Source organism: Boleophthalmus pectinirostris, unplaced genomic scaffold (genome assembly GCF_026225935.1).
Source record: "Boleophthalmus pectinirostris isolate CB_2022bp ecotype Guang Dong unplaced genomic scaffold, ASM2622593v1 HiC_scaffold_3, whole genome shotgun sequence".
In the NCBI taxonomy this organism is placed as follows: domain Eukaryota; kingdom Metazoa; phylum Chordata; class Actinopteri; order Gobiiformes; family Gobiidae; genus Boleophthalmus; species Boleophthalmus pectinirostris.
The window spans coordinates 30,486,637-30,503,810 of NW_026571299.1; the positions used below are offsets into that span (position 1 = coordinate 30,486,637).

At 39.7% G+C, this 17,174-nt stretch overlaps 1 protein-coding gene across 1 annotated transcript in view; it reads left to right on the forward strand.

The window, feature by feature from the left end:
* The window catches only part of atp2b2 (ATPase plasma membrane Ca2+ transporting 2), a 156,202-nt gene that overhangs the window by 37,935 nt on the left and 101,093 nt on the right, over positions 1 to 17,174 (forward strand). Inside the window, exon 2 of the mRNA XM_055160704.1 lies at positions 4,890 to 5,462. Within this exon, the coding sequence (XP_055016679.1) occupies positions 5,264 to 5,462 (199 nt within the window). The 5' untranslated portion in view covers positions 4,890 to 5,263. The remainder of the gene's footprint in view (positions 1 to 4,889; positions 5,463 to 17,174) is intronic.

Genomic DNA, 17,174 nt, shown 5'->3' on the forward strand with positions numbered 1-17,174 from the left:
ACTGAAAGAGCCCAATGTTACCCCATTATTATATTTATTATCAAAGATATTAAATGATATTACCTATACTATAACCATACAATATCTAGTCTACTATAATAAATGAAGGGTCAGAGAGTTCGCAGAGCTGCAGAATGTGAATTTTTTATTACTGTTAGTGTTAAATGTGCTATACATACTGTAGCCTATATAAAAAAGGAAAAAGACCTGAACTGCCAGTGGCCAAAGTGTAAGTGCTGTGAATAATGAATGAATTTACTGTAAAAATAGTTGCCAGGCAGAACTGCAGTGTGCCGTATCATTTAAGAATATCACATTATTTTCTACTGTCTCTCTGAACTCTGAATGTTAAAACATAATGTTTTTATATTTGTATTGGCTTAATATCATTTTGTTTCACTTTTGCCTTTACACTTTGTTGTCATGGAAACAGGAGGTGTGTCTGTATTTTGGTCACATCAGCTGATTTGTGAGTCACCATGACATTTTGTGCTTTGCTTAAACAGCAGCTGCTTCTGACCATTTATTGTAGTAAAAAGAATTAGAAGCAAAACAGGTCTGTCATCATATTATATTGATGTATTGTATAGTAAATGAAAGATGGAACAATATCTTTTAGGCTTTCTCTATTTACAGTGGTCTTTGTGCTAGTGGGGAACTTTTCTTAATTTTTTGTAGTAACTTTTGAGGGTTGATTATGACTTAATAAGTATAAGTATTTTATTCTCGTTTGTATCTATGGTTCTTGATATGATGACTTTTTGATTGATGATTGATGATTTTCAAAAAAGTTGAATGGAATTATCCTGCTTTAGGGTGAATGTCATAATTTGGTATTATTGATTATTGTAATAATTAATAATTCATGTCTATGTAACTCTCTCTCTCCTCTCTCTCTCTCTCTCTCTCTCTCTCTCTCTCTCTATATATATATATATATATATATATATGTATATATATATAGTTTTGCATTTCACAGTAAACAATTATTGACATTGGCCTACTTTTCCTGCTCTGAAGAAACAGTTCTGTTCACACTGGTTTGTTGATGTGACTGTGGCTTTAGCTTCCAGAAATAGACTCGAGCATTCTCTCCTTTGAAGTTAGCTTAGCCACAAGCAACACATCCCTTTGTTATACTGCCTTTTTTCATTTGACTCACGTATGTACATATATTTACATTTCCCTGCTATTTTAGCTTGTAACATTTCCCCAAAGTAAAGCCTAGTGATGCTGCACTGCAAAAAGTTCAAACTCTATTTAGGGAAAGACTCAATAATCAGTTTTGATGACACAACCCCTACTTTTAGACAAAAGAATGCCATTTTCAGTTTTACCTGGTCTAAGTTGTAAAACAAAACAAAACAAAAAAAAATGTTTTGCTTTCATCTAAGTTGATGAAAACAGTTCTAAAACAATTCAGAAAACTTTTTTTTTTTTTTTTCCACAGTCAGTGCTTAAATCTTATTTTGATATTAGTTTTGGTATTGACTAGGGGCATGTATTGATACTTTTGACAACCATATTACATTTCCTCTTTTTCTGATGTCCTTGTTCAGATTCAGTGAACAATGCATTTTAAAGTAATATTGCAATTGTTGTTTGCTAGAAAAGAAATATTTCAATGAGATTTTTGTGATAAAAAAAAAAAAAATAATATATATATATATATATATATATATATATATATATATATATATATATATATATATATATATATATATATATATAATACTAGAAAAATAGAATCTTACCATCACCAGGAAAAATCGCAAAAATCTCCATCTCTGCCCATTGCAGCAACTTCATTACTTGGTTAGCGATACTACCTGGTTGCTAAGTCAGTGATAACATGAGTCGATTGCTGCATCTACTGATTATGTTTATGATTCTCCACTCCAAAGCTAACTAAATGTTAATACTTGATTTAAGGAGAGCACAGTATAATGGTCATTGTCAGTCTCTTTAAAGTATCCATCTGGTGCTCAGACTTACCTGTCATTGTCTATGTGTCATTTGTGCACTCACACACACACACAGCTTTCACACCGCGTCTCCATGGAGACCGTTTATTTGGAGCAGATGCTTAACTTGGCACTGTTGAAGTTTTGGAGCTGCGCTTGTACCTGATTGGCAGGTGGCAGAAGGAGATCCATCAACCATTTAGGAAAAGTAATTAATACATTCAGACTTGAAATATTTTTCTTTGTTAGTGATGTGAGCATGTTCCACTTACGCCCTTCTGTCGTTCTCATTGAACTGCAAATGGCACAGTAATATAATATATGACTAGTTCTGCACTTATGGATTGAAATGAGGATGGAAAGAGGTTTTTCAGTTTGGATAATTCCAATTTTCAAAATCAGTGTGATAGTGGAAATAGGTTGTCTCTAGCGGATTTCGAAACAATAAATTGACTTTATATTTCAGAATAGGGTTGGGACTTATCATATTGCTGGTGATATATTGCGCCATATATGGGACTGATGAAATGTGTAATATTGTGTGCATACACTGCAGCTGATTTTTCAGTTTCAAGGGGAGGCAGACTGAGATTGTGGCTAATTTCTAAAGCCTTGAGCGACACAGAGTGTGGAGGCGCTGCAGAGACTAACAGCCACTACGTTTACATACATGCCAACAAACCTGCTGAACCGAACAATTTAAACTGTTTTTTTTTCAAAATGCATGTACACCTTTGAACTACAAGTGAGGTGTTGTTCGAATCCCAATAACACATGTGGTGAAGCTGATAGTCGCCCGCTGCATGGAAGTCTGCTAGGAGTAGATTAAGAGAGGCATTCAACTGCGCGGGGTAAGAAACAGTTGGGAAATATTACACTTGAATTTAGATGTTTTAGATCAGCAGTGGTGACAAACCACTGCTGATCTAACTAGCACATGTTTTGGTCTGCTGTGTAAAAGTGAAAGTAAAAACTATCTGAGCTTCAATATAAATAGAATTAATAACTCAAATGCTCAGTGTCAATTAGATGTATCTATGTCTGCCAAAAGGGTGCAACATTTTAGTGCTAATTCTGCACCTGATTGTCTCTTAGTTCTCTGTTAGCATCTATTCACATCTTTTACCCGCATGTAGACTGGTTGATGAATCAAACAAACAAACAAACAAAAAAAACAAAAAACGCTGACTTGTCACCAACTAAAATAATGTTACTAAAATAATGTGCAGCCATGTGTAAATCACATTAAAATAGACTTAAAGTGAGTGTGCGTCTCCTGCTCTAATCGTGTGTTGGTGGATTTGTCCAGGTGACATTGTTGAGTCTCTGTGGGACAGGGATCCTGCAGAGCCACAGATGTCTCATGGTGGAGGAGGGAGGAGGGTCCTGCTGTGCTTGCTGCCCACCTACAGGGGGCATCCTCTGAATCAGCCTCAGATCAATGACCTGAGGATCCGCTCTCATTCACTCTCACTGTAAAAGCAAAGTGTGTGTGTGTGTGTGTGGCATGTACATGTGTCTGTATGCACATTGAATTGAAGGGGACCTGCCTTCCTTATGAGGACAAAAATCAGGTCCCCATGGCATAAATCTTTTATTATTAGATAAACAACATGATTTAAAGTTCACATATGGGTTAAAATAGGTTAAGGTTATGCAGTTAGGATCAGAAACAACTTGCCTGGACTACAATGAACAATGAGTGTAAATCAATGTAATGTCCCCAAAAAGCATGGAAACCCAACACGTGTGTGTGTGTGAGAATCAGAGAGGAGGTGTCATGCAGGTTCTGAGAAAAGGAGAGAGGTGTCTGTGCCTGGGCAGACTTTAATAATGCATTCATTAAGGAGTCATTTATCCTGTGAATTCTCTCTGCGTCGCTTGTACTGCGGCCCTGGTCCTAAAATGTTATTGTCTAAATCCAGGTGTATGTGTGCAGTGTGTACAGTGGGGAGGGAGGCTGTGTCAGGATCTAGTCACTTTAATAATATAATGACTAAACCTTGTTTAGTTTCATCTCAAAGAGTGGATCAATGCTGGGCCTGCTGTGTCACTGATGCCATTGATTGAAGTGCTCAGATGTAAATGACTGATGACCAGTCAATAATGTGCTGTCCTCTGTGCACTCTGGTGCAGGACCAAATACCACACCACTGGCCTTATCACAGCTAACCATCTGTTAGCTCAGTGAAACTGTGCATCTATTTGAATACAATTCTGTATTTATTGTTTACCATATGCTATCATTTTACTGTATTTCACATGTGTCTTTTCTGAATGGGGTATAGAATGAAACCTCTTTGTCCTCTGTATTAAATTATAAACCTTTTGTGCTGACAAAAGAAAGGCAGCTCTTTAAAATTATAAAAACATGGAATTTATCAAATGGTCTTTTACAGTAAAATACAATGGGCCACTGTGGAGAGCTGTTTCATAACCAATGGTAGGTTTGTTGCCATAGCAACAGTAATTTAAAAGATCGATCAAAAGCAGTGGTTTATTGTGTTTTTTGAATCTTTTGCAGAAACATTGAGTAGATTAGTGTGTACAGAGGCAGTCTGATCTGTCTGGTGTCTTTTACTGCATTCACCTCCTGCTGCTCTCAGTGTGATCGGTGCACGGAGGGGCTGAGGGGCTGACGGGGGCTGAGGGGGCTGAGGGAGCTGAGGGCTGTGAGCCGAGAGACCATAGGCAGCAGTGACAGCGCTGCGTTACGTGGCTCTGCCTGTGTGTCGTCACGGCAGCTCCGCTCACACCTCCTCTCTGCAGCAGAACGGAGCATCCTCTGGCCCCGCCCCCTGCTTCTTCCCTCTCTCAGCAGCGCGTGTCCTCACTATGAGGTTAGCCGCGGAGGCAGAGGCAACGCGGAGCAGCACCCAGACTAACACCTGCCCCCTGTGTCTCTGTGTCTCTGTGTCTGTGCAGCAGTGATGGGGGAGACCACCATGTAGACAGCAGCCGCAGCAGCAGCAGCAGCAGAGATGGGGCACCACAGATGGAGCGGTGCCGGACTGCAGCCGTGAAGAGGACCACTGGGCTGTCCCACGTTCACCTGGATGCTCCCCTCCTCCTCTCCTCTCTCCAGCTCTTCTGTTTTTTCACTTCTGAGGCTAGACGGCATCTATTGATTTATCTTTTCCCTCAATCTCTGCCTTCAAGCGCCACTTCTGATAATAAATCTATGTATGTTTTTGCCTTCTACCTGGATGCGATTTTCTGAGAGCTCCTCCGCTGCGAGTTCTTCTTATCTATAAAGCAATAACGAATACTGCTCTGGACTGACGTGACGAGTCGACATCATGGGGGACATGTCGAACAGCGATTTTTATGCCAAGAACCAAAGAAATGAGGGCGGCCACGCGGCGGGCTTCGGCTGCTCTCTCATGGAGCTGCGGACTCTCATGGAGCTGCGCGGCTCCGAGGCGGTGGTCAAGATCCAGGATGACTACGGCGGAGTGGAGGGGCTGTGCAAGCGCCTCAAAACCTCCCCCACAGAAGGTGAGTGCTGCCTGGGTTTTCACGTGAATGTCACCCCCTTGCTCCAGCACGCTGACATTCAGAACTGCACGCCCTGGATTATTCTCACACTTTTATATCACCTGTATCACTCACATACATGGAGGAGAACATAGACTATTGCAGTTTTCACACTACGGGATTATGCAATATCCAAATTTCAAAGAAAAGCTGGTTTTGTTACACATTGGTTTAGCCTAGTCTGTCAAAGTTGCGGTCTTTATTTATTTATGGATTACATTTTCCAGCTGTCAAACACAATCTATAGAGCACCATCACAGCATATATTTTATCCATCAAATAAGACAAATTCATCTTAAATATAGTTCCAAACACATTAATAATGAATTGAATGGTGGCATTTCAGATGTCTGTTTTTCAAAATCCTTCTATTAGCCCTCAACACAAATTGCACAGCCCACATTACTAGGAACACCTTGTATCTCAGTTCAGAGTGATGCATTATGGTCCTCTATGTAACTGACATTTACCCAGATTTATTGAAGCCTTTTGCTTTGAGTGGTGGAATTTACAAACCCCCTTTTTGTATTATTAATCATTCAGGCTCCTCTACTGTTGGCATTTGATTATCCCTGTTCTTATCGCTCTATTGACGAAGCATATTTCACATTTTCCCTATACGACCGCGCAGCCCTAGATACATTGGCGTGTCTGGTGTGAATAATGTAGAAGCGCTGAGATGCGGGGACCTTGTAACGCACCTGGTGAAATGCGTAAGCACAGCATCACAACAGCAGCAGGCGAGCGGGAGGGGAGTCCCGTTTGAAGAGGCTAATGAAAATTCTGCTCAGCCTCCTGGTGCTGGACTGCTATTTAGTATGCACAGAGATCTCCCCCCTCCCCCCCACACCGCACCGGACCACCCTCACACGCTCCCCTCTCTCCCACCTCTCCCCCTCGCTCCCCTGTTCTGTCAACCAATCAGTCATAGCTCTATTAAGGAGCGGGTCTCTTGGGTAACGCACGGGAGGTTTGGGCATGTGTCTGGGATGAGAAGGCAAGAACTGGAACTGGCTACATTTACCTGACAGTTCCATGTAAGAAAATAGGATTGAATGAATTTGATATATTGGTTGTGTACATAACATTATATCTATTTAGTTACAAATCCTGCAGTTTATATCAATTTGTATAAATGTAAAACATTTCAATATTAGTAATAGTTGATTTAAAGAAAAGCCATAATTATAAACAGCTAATAATCTGATTTAACATTTGACTGTTGCTGTGTGTGTTTCATTCAAATTCTGGTGGGACTGGGACTGTCAAAAACTGCACAGCTGGATTTGAGCAAGAGATGTATTTTTCACTCATTATGTAAATTAGCAATGTATATTTGTCTTTAACCCTATATAATTCTTAAGTCTCACAACATGCATTGATTATTTCTAATTGTATAAGCTTACACGTAACAAATGACTCATTTTCTTGTAACATTCCTTTAGTATCTGATTAATGAAAAGCAATTTGACCAGTTGTATTCATTTATGGATTTCAATCTTTTATATGTGACATTTTTGGGAACTTTTTACCATTCAAAAGATATGTAATATTTTGTTTGAAATCGTTAATTGCTGTGACAGCATCATTTTTCATCATTCTGAAACCCATAGATATTAATTTCCATATATAATACAGGGTGTGATATATGCATATAGATTTACAACATTCAGTTTAATGCATTATAATCATCTATTCAATATTTATATCTTAGGAAATGGCTTATGTATTTTAATCGAATTCCCAGCTCAAATACAAAGTGAACCAGGTAATATCTCTTTAAACAGCTCCAGGAGATGGCTGCATACTTTACACTGGCAGTCCCTCCCTCTCCATTGATCTGTATTCATGTAGTGTCACCTGTATGACATCAGAGAAAGCCTGTAAGCTGATAGGGCGACTTCACTCCCGGATTGAGTTTCCTATTTCCTCTCGACCAATCACAGCCCTTCTAGGTCAGCTGCTGTTATACTTAGATTAGTTAGAGGCAGCAGGAAGAAAATTAGAAAATCGGTCCAATCACTGAGCAATAAGTAAACGTCGGGTAGAATGGCTTTCAAAGGATTACAATTGTCATTATAGTCGTGCTACATCACATTAAACCAAGAAATTCGAATGAAGTTGAGTTAGAAACAAGCATTATAACAATCTTTTTAATCACAGACACAGATGAAATTGAATTCTTTCTCAAGAGCATCCTTATTACACATTTTATGACTCAACTAAATATCTGCGTCACACTCTTAGTTAATAGTGTATTTAATCAAAACAAGCGTATCAATTGTAATTATATGTTAATTTCACAGTAAACTTTCTGCTGTAGGAATCGGAAGTGGACGTGGCACAATGTGTTTATAACTACTACACATACGCTAAAATGGGTCAAATGCAGAGGACTAATTTCCCTATGGGCACAATAAAGTGTACCTTAACCTAATAGGATACTAATTTGTCTTGAATAATGATCCTTCACCGTTGAGATTCATGTTTATTAGGTTTTGCTCCAAAATATAAGAAAAAAAAAAAAGCCAGGTTAGCACTTGTTTTGAACTACTTAATCTAATTGCAGTGATATTTTTTGTTGTAAGTTATCAATCATTGTAAACAGTTCACTTAGGCCTGACCAATATTAATCAATAAATTAACCATATATTGATCTGTATTTATGTTAGGTATTTATTTCCAAAAAATAGTACAAATTTACTAACCTCTGTTCTAAGTCAGCACATCCCTAAATACAAGAATAATCAAAATGCAACATAATCTAATGAAACCTGAATGCAAACCTAACCCACTGCCTAAACTCCACATCTGATACTAATGCAGTCATTTCTGACATTTCTCCCAATTCCCATGCAAATGCATGTTGTCTAAATGTGGCGCTTGCAGTTTAATGTAATGCCATGTGACTAAGTGATCCCAGGTGTGTGTTAATGTTAATGCATTCTGCCACATCACATATGCCCCTCAGAAACACACACACGCTCATTCTACTCGATTAGCTTTGGATATGCATGGCACGCTGTCATCATGTGTGGTGTGGCTAACCTGGCCCTATCCCGCAATTCAGCACTTGACGCTAAGAGGTCCTGACTAGGGTTAACCTATTAGTCTCTGTGTACGACGACTACGCAAGCCCTTTTAGTAACACTGCATGAATGGGCCCGCTGCATTACAAAGACTGTGTTAGCATAGAGATGAAACCAGTCGAAACCATTAGCCGCTCCGCTTCCATAGAGCACTGTAAAATTATCAGCGTTTCAGTGGCAGTCGAGAGCCCACTTATTTCTCCCTGAATCTGCTTGGTGCGCTTTAGGGTTAGATAATACGACCTCAATTCATTTCAATGCATAAAAGCCCCCAAGCGTTATTCACACACTATACTAGCTGCACTGGAAACAAAAAGGCCATGTGAAGCAATGGTTTACTGTCTATATATAGCCACCGTTGTTCCCAGCACGAGTGAAATGAAAAAGTGCAGTCACATTTCTCAAGACAATCACATGGATTTGTCATCATGGAAAATAACTAAGTGCCATTGTCAAAACTGCATTCGAAACAGTAACAATAGCTGTCTTTTCCATGCATATTAATAAAAGAACGCAAACAAGACAAAATGACAAGTTTAGACAACTGAACTGTTGCTCAGCTGATAGGCTTGATGACAAATTGGGCAGTACACCATTAAGTAATGCATAAACTTGTATTCAATTTGAGCGAATTGGCTTTAGCTTGTGTAACGTAATTCTTTCCAGTAAAAACATTAGTATTACGATTTGCACAAGAATGAGCTCTTGGGTTATTCTCTGTATTATCTGCAGTCATTTAGTGTTGACAAGCCATATATGAGAAGAGAGCAAACCTATTACAAGGGTGTTAAATTATTTGTTTTTACAAGTTAGTCTGTAGAGTCGAGAGTAGTAGTAGTAGTAGCTGTAGTTGTAGTACTATAATAGTGGTAGTAAATGGAGTAGTAGTACTTGTAGTTGTAGTAATTGGAATAATTAGAGTCGAGAGTAGTAGTAGTAGTAGCAGCAGCAGTAGCAGCAGTAGCAGCAGTAGTAGCAGTAGTAGCAGTAGTAGCAGTAGTATTACTTGTAGTTGTATATGTAGTAGTAGTGTAGTTCACCATTGACGATTGTGTTTGAGAGCTGTAGTGGTAGTTGTACCAGTAGTAGTAGTAGAAGTAGTAGTTGTAGTTGTTGTTGTAGTAGCAGTTGTAGTAGTAGTAGTAGCAGTAGTAGCAGTGGCAGTATCAGCAGTAGCAGTAGTAGCAGTAGTAGCACTAGCAGTAGTAGTAGTAGTAGTAGCAATAGCTGTATTAGTATTAGTGCAACTTTCCAAAGAGAGATTTCCCCCTTGTGAATGTCAGTTTTAGCTCCTGTTTCACAATGTACTAATGAACTCCATCAGTGAGCAGCCCTGTACAGTATACCTGCGGCGGGTTGTAGTTACTGGTGCAGTCCTTGTAGGTTAGCATGGGGTGAACAAGCTAGCGTTTCCCCGAGGCGCTTGGAAGGGTGAGTGCCGTGAGTCATTCAGGGGCCAGATGGGATGTCAGGCCTTGGCTTGGTTTCTCAGAACAGGAGGCGAACTGGATGCAGCTCTCAGTGTGCTCTGACCTGCTTCTACTCAAATGAGACAGGACAGATAGTTAGTACAGTACGACACACTGAGACCTATGGGTGTGCCCACGTGACATCACAACATTCAAAAGTGCCTACAGTTTAACACTGAACTGAGGGACAGGTTAGAATTCTATGGAAGAATTTGCTGTTTAAAGTGGCCTTTCTGATGCAGGGTTTGCTTATGTGCTTGTCTCTATGGACATGCCATTGCTTGCCTTGTATGGTTCACAGTATGGCTTTATCTACTGAATCTCATAACTACATTCATGGAAAAAAGTAGCTGGTACCATCAGGGCAAGGTAAGAGTGCATGTTTTTCAAGGCATTTTTTTTAGCTATTAAAACACTAGTATATAGTATATATATACTATAGTATAGTATAGTGCAGAATAGATACATTTAATGCCATAGTGTGGAACAATCCAGGCAGTAACATCTCCACAGAGACACACAATTGGTTGACCCTAGAAAAGTTGTATAGTGCAGATGTTTTGTCCTGGTTTATGGGTAATATATTTGTAATTACTGATCATAGCCACAACAGAAACTAGGACAAAGGTCAACATCTTCTCAGGAGTTTTTTTTTTCCACAATAGTTTTTGTGGTCAATCCTAAACTATGATTGTTGGCAGCTGAAAGGACTTGAAACCATAAGATTAATATAATCAAGGTTGTGAACCCAGTCCCTAATAAATAAATAAGATTATAATGAAAAAGTTCAACGTTTTTGAATTTACATAATTTTAATGTCCTTTAATTTTTTTTCATTCAGACATATTTAACACACACACAAATTCTGCATATTTAGGCCAAGTTCTTCTCTGATTTCAACCCTGGAATTTCCAATCTCTACTGAAGTAAAGGTAACAGGTACCTGTTACTTAAACTACTGATTAGAGCCCGACCGATATATCGGTTGGCCGATATTATCGGCTGATATGGGCAACTTTAGGCATATCGGCTATCGGCCGATATTTCACGTGGGCATGTTATACCTCGTTATAAAGCTTAGACTCTCTACATTCTGTTCATTTAATCCAATTTACAGACAGATAAATGTCCTAATATGTGGCTCCACATCAATATTTATTTATGGAGTCATTTGTCTGTGTGTGTCCTACTGTCCCTGAACACACCACAGAGTCGCGTCACTCACGTGTGTTTGTTTACACCTGCAGACACAGATCCAAACACTGAGATTATATTCTTTTTACGGACAATCGGTTTGAGTCTGGATTAAAAGGACATTTATTAGTGCAGATTTGTGATGTGAGGAGGAGCCTGTATGAGCGGTGAGTGTTGGAAATATGTCGACTCTGAAGCTAGTTTTTGTCATTTGTTATGGGTTAGCTGCTGTAGCTCCCGCACATAAACAGACTGTTTTCTATTGGTCTGTTCTAAAGTGACTATATTGGCCGTATATTTGCTACTGGACCTGCACTGATATGTAAATGAGCTGTGAATAGACGTGTGAATTATGACATTTGCGCATATAATTAATTACCGCGGCGCGCACGTATTTACGGCTAAAGGCTAATAGCGCTACTTTCTTTACTAGTTATGGGTCCGTCGCGAACGAAATGACTCTTAGAACCGGCTCTTTAAAGGGAACGACGGGAGCCTGAAGGCCCGTTCAGACCAAAGCGTCAAAGCGTCCACTTTCTATGTAAAGTCTATGTGGACGCGCGACTAGAGCTTCCTGCGTTTTTGCGGCGCGTTTTCGGCGTCAGCGCGGCGCGAATCTGGCGTCAGCGCAGCGCGTCTTCAGCGTTTTGGCGTCAGCGGCCAAGACGCGCGTCCAAGGCGTCAGCGTCAAGAAGTTGAAAATGCTGAACTTTTCGCGTCAGACGCGCCGCGTCAACCAATCAGGGACGAGTATCCAGAGACGCAGCGACGTTATTATCAGGAAGAAAAACCCGAGAACCAGAACGAGAACCACAAACATGAACGGAGAATAAATATATACGCCACAATCACCGAGCCGATCGCGAGGAATACACCAGGACCGGACCAGGACCAAACCAGGACTAGACCGAGACTAGACCGAGACTAAACAAGGACTAGACCGGGACTAGACCGTGATTAGAGACCAGGACTAGACCGGGACTAGACCGGGACCAGACCGGGACTAGACCGTGATTAGACCAGGACCAGACCGGTATTAGACCAGGACTAGACCGGGACTGATCCAGTGTCATTAGCGGAGTAGAAATATATATACGCCCCAGTCGTCGACCCGATCTCCTCCTTTGATGTTTTATGTCATAAAAACACTCTATCAGTCTGGTCTGACATTGTTTCGGGAAAAGAGCGGGACCGGGCTCTTGTTTCCAGGGCAACGGACGCGCGTCAAGTATTTTTGTCCCGTTCGTCCACGGCGTCAAAGACGCGCGTCGGGGGCGTCTAAACTCAAATGCAAAGGCGTCCAAATAGAGGCGTCAAGGCGTTTTTTGACGCTTTGGTGTGAACGGCCCTTAATCCTTATTGGGAGCCGTGTTTTCTCTTTCTCACTTTTTTCTCTTCACGCCGCGTGCAGATTCGTGGTTTGACAGCGGCAGCGGCTAAAAACGAAACTTTGAGAAATTTGCGTGTATGTAGCCCATCTATATAATATATTTTGATGAAATGTTAAATTATGTAGTAGTTATCAATTACAGTATATGCACTGTTAATTTATTAAATTTGAATGTAATTAATACACTGTAGCATCGAGAGCAGCCAGGAAATGGGTGGTGCCGATAGTTGGGGGGTCCAGCTATAAAAGTAGGTCAGACACGCCCATCCAGGTGTTGTGAGTGTGGCCTGCGCTCAGGTGTTGTAGCCCTGCGTGCCTCGCATGTAATGAACCGCTTTGATAAAATAAACGTTGCAAAACGGAACTATTCGCCTGGATTATTTAAGAGTGCAACATGTACGTAGGATAAAAAAAAAATAAAAATTAAAAAAAAGAGCATATTTGACTGTAGTTTAGCATAAAATAAATAAGTCCCGGTTTAGTCCTTTTTCAGTCCTGGTTTAGACCTGGTTCAGTCCTGATTCAGTCCTGCTTTAGACGTGCTTAAGTCCTGCTTGCAACAAAACAATCTGAAGAGCCACTTGGGAGCCAAAAGAACCAGCAGCTTTTAGTGAGCCGAGCCAAAAGAGCTGGTTCTCTAAAAAGAACTGGAATACCCATCACTAGTGTCAAGAATGTGATGCAAAAATGCCATTAAGTCAACCTACTGTCTGTAAATATGATGTAAAGAGGCAGAATAACAATAAATGTTGCCTAAATAAACCCAATTTAAAATCCACCAGAGCCAAACCTAAGTTTTTTAAACAATTCAACATTTACAGTGAATTTTTACATCACTAAATATATCGGTGATTATATCGGCTATCGGCAGCTCCAACTTCCATTATATTGGTTTCATATCGGCCACAGCAAAATCCATATCGGTCGGGCTATACTACTGATTCATGACCTCACAAGGTGGAACAAAGCATTTCGAGCTTTGGAGATGTAGACAGACTAATTACAAGGGGTTACTCAAACACAACTCCAGGTATGTTTTTGATGAGCGGCATTATACCATAACTTAAATCTCACAAGAATCAATACATGTGTAATACAGGACCTTTCAGTGTGGTCATTTCCTTCAAAAACAGTGAGTTTCCAGTAGTTACATACGCTTCTTCTGGTCTCCATCTGAAATTATGACACCATCAAATTGTAGAACATGAACACATTCTATTGGTGCATAGCATGGAGCAGCATCCACTGGGTCAAGAGCATAAAGTGGTCCTCAAGGCAGAGATGGTCTTTGATGTTGTGGGAAACAGATGTGAAGTGTGCTCAGACAAGGTATAAACATAGGGACAAATGACTCATGTAAGGAGTATACAGCTCAAGTGTGTAACTACTATAGAGTTGGTCTGGTACTAAATGCTTTCTAGTGTAATGGTTGAAACTACTTGAAGAACTTATTTGAAGTTTTTAGCATTTCATTGTCTGTTGCTTTATCCATCTTTACTTAATGGAACTGTCTCTAAGCTAACAAGGACAAATGCCACTGCACTCTGTTGTATATTCCTTCTATGTAAATGTTTTTTGACACTAAATTCTGCAAGATGTTGTCTCGAAATTGTTGTGCATCCCCATTCTTCACAATACATTCACTTAGGGAGCGTTCATACTTGCACAGATGCCACATTAGAATTGGGACGAGGCCAGAACTAAATCAGGACTAGAACAAGGCCAAACCAAGTCGAAGTCAGGACTAAACTGTGCTCAAACCAGGACCAAATGATGATCAGTGGTTAAATTCTCGCTCCAATCAATGCAAAACTTGTGTCCTTGGGCAAAACACTTAACCTGTTGTATGTTTCTGTTCAGTGCTCTATGAATCAGTGAGTGGGTGAGTAATTCCTTGATGAAAAGCAAATCGAAATGTGTTATCTACTCATGGGTTTCAAGCTACTGAAATTTTCATCTTTGACCATAGAAATTAAGCAATTTAAATCAAAATTGTTTATCTTTTGACTATGGAATGGTCCTCAAAAAATCCTTTAAAAATCAAATATATTTTTTTCTCTGAAGCAGATGTGGATAGAGTAGAAAAAAAAATCTGCTAATAGTAGTACTCAAATACAAGTATAAAGCAGTGTTTCAATAAATGCCTCAAGTAAAAATGAAAAAGTGTTTACGAAAACTACTACTCAAGCAATTTTAGTTCATTTTAGGTTGAAGGACAAACCACAAAAGAATGCACAAAATCTGGTATTTTCAAAGGTTATACACAAACATTAGAAAATGTGCAGCTCATTATTGTCAACATAAAGCTTTTGACACTTGTAGACACTTGAGTAACCACAACTTTTGCTCAAGAGTAATGTTACTTCAAGAAAAATGTTTACTATACTCAAGTAAGAGTAAATAAATATGCTGCTAAAAAAGTAGTTTCTTAAAAAGGTTACTCAAGTAAATGTAAGTGAGTACTACCCGCCTCTGCTCTGAAGGACATTTTTCTCATGAGGAAAAGGTGGAAATGCTTACTTTTGGCCCAGCTGCTCATAACTCTATTTGTGCCCTTGTTGTCTAGCACGGATGAATCCTCCCACTGTTGGAGGTGTAGTCTTGTCTCCATTTGTCCTTGCCCTGGTCCCATGTAGATCTCCCCTCCATCAGCGCTGTTGTACCTGCCCGTCCCAGCCCTTTCTCCCTCTCCTCTCCTCTGCTCCCATTTCTATTTCAGTGAGCTGCTCGGTCACTGCCTTCCCAGTGGGCCCCGTGCAGCCTAGCCTAAATAGCTCTGCTCCACATCCATAACCTTCACCATTCTCTCCTACATCGTCACAGCTCTGCAAGTAGCACACCATTTGGTCCAAAACTTGGTGAATTTGCTATTAAACTAATTATAGAAAATACATTTAAAGGTACACTGCACAACTTTTCTAGTTTCATCTTATCTCTTCTCTCCGTGGAGATGTTATTGCTTTGCCAGGAATGTTCCATAGTATGACATCAAACATATCCATCTACCATGAATTCATTATGGGTGTTTCTATTGCTCAAAAATACAATAATCCCTTTTGTGAATAGTGTCAACTCTCCACAGATCTGAACTGAGCCTGTTTTTGTAACCTGCTTGTCTCCCTTGTGATGGATAGGTTTGATCTATACTGTGGAACATTCTAGACAAAGCAATAACATTTCCATGGAGACAAACAGGTGGCAGAACCTCCACTACAAATGCTATGCAGTGCACCTTTACGCATTGGTAAGGGAATATTATTTGGTGAACCGTAGGACTGCACAATGTATAACAATTTTATCAAAATTACAATTAAAGACTGAAATTATTCAATTAACATAACAGCGTATCCTATTTTAGTCAGTTTATAAGCATGTTCTGAATTGCATGGGACTGTTGGATGAGTTTCGCAAGTCAGGGTTAAAATGTGAACCTTGAACTGAATTCTAGGTAATTATATTCAGTTTATATGGATGTTTGTATAACATTCATTTCATAAATACAACTAGATTAGCCATTTTAATCATTTTGAATCTTAAAGGTGCACTATGTAACTTTTTCGTTTGGGGTCTGTCTCCTGTTTTTCTGGATATTCTTGCTCTGCCTGGAATGTTTCACAGTATGACATTAAACTGTCCTACCTTGCATTTATTCAGTTACAGGTGGTTTTATATCTCAAAAATACATAGAAAAACAGGTATTTTGACTGTGAGTGGGGTCACCTCTCCACGGATCTGACCTGTAGCCTTGCCTGGTTTGGTCTCCGTGAAGATGGAAAGGTTTAATATCATACTGTGAAACATTCCAGACAATGGAATAACATCTTCCCGGAGAAAAGGATTTGACGAGCCCTCTGCCAGAAAAGTGACACCATGCACCTTAAAAAAAAACTTGAAATTTCTCCCATATGACATCCTTCATCGATAGCATATATATTGTTGTTTATGCTTTGTTTAAGCTATTTCAGTATACCACCAACTTGTTTTTCAATCGACTGTTACAAAACAATTGGACATAACCAGCCATGTAGTGTCAATTATACAATCCAAAATCTAAATTAGACAAGGTAAAGACTGAACCTTCTCCCTCACTGATCAAAAGTAAAAGTGTTTGCCATAAGCCTGACAGATGTGGATGTTTTGTAGACTTAATGTTTCTCTTTTTACGCAAATGAGCACCCCTTTGATCCTGTTTTATCCTGTGTACAAATGCACCATATGTTTCAGTATATAAAAAAATATATTTGTTTTTGTGTAGCACTGAAATTAGCACAGAGGTGGGCTATTGCTTTGTCTGTCTGCTTATCCTCTTTGTGTTATGGTGACACCTCTTCAGTTTTCTCCAAAGACATGCATGTAAAGGTCAATGGATGAATTGAAATTGGCCACAGTACGTTCTGAGTGAATGATAATAGGGCTTGGTGGGTGGTATAAGAGATTGTTTTCCCTCTGTTGGTTGATAACGATTTCCGATTGGATTGTTTTTGTCGTATTGAATTCAAATGAAAATGGCTGTCTAAAATCATTTTCCTGA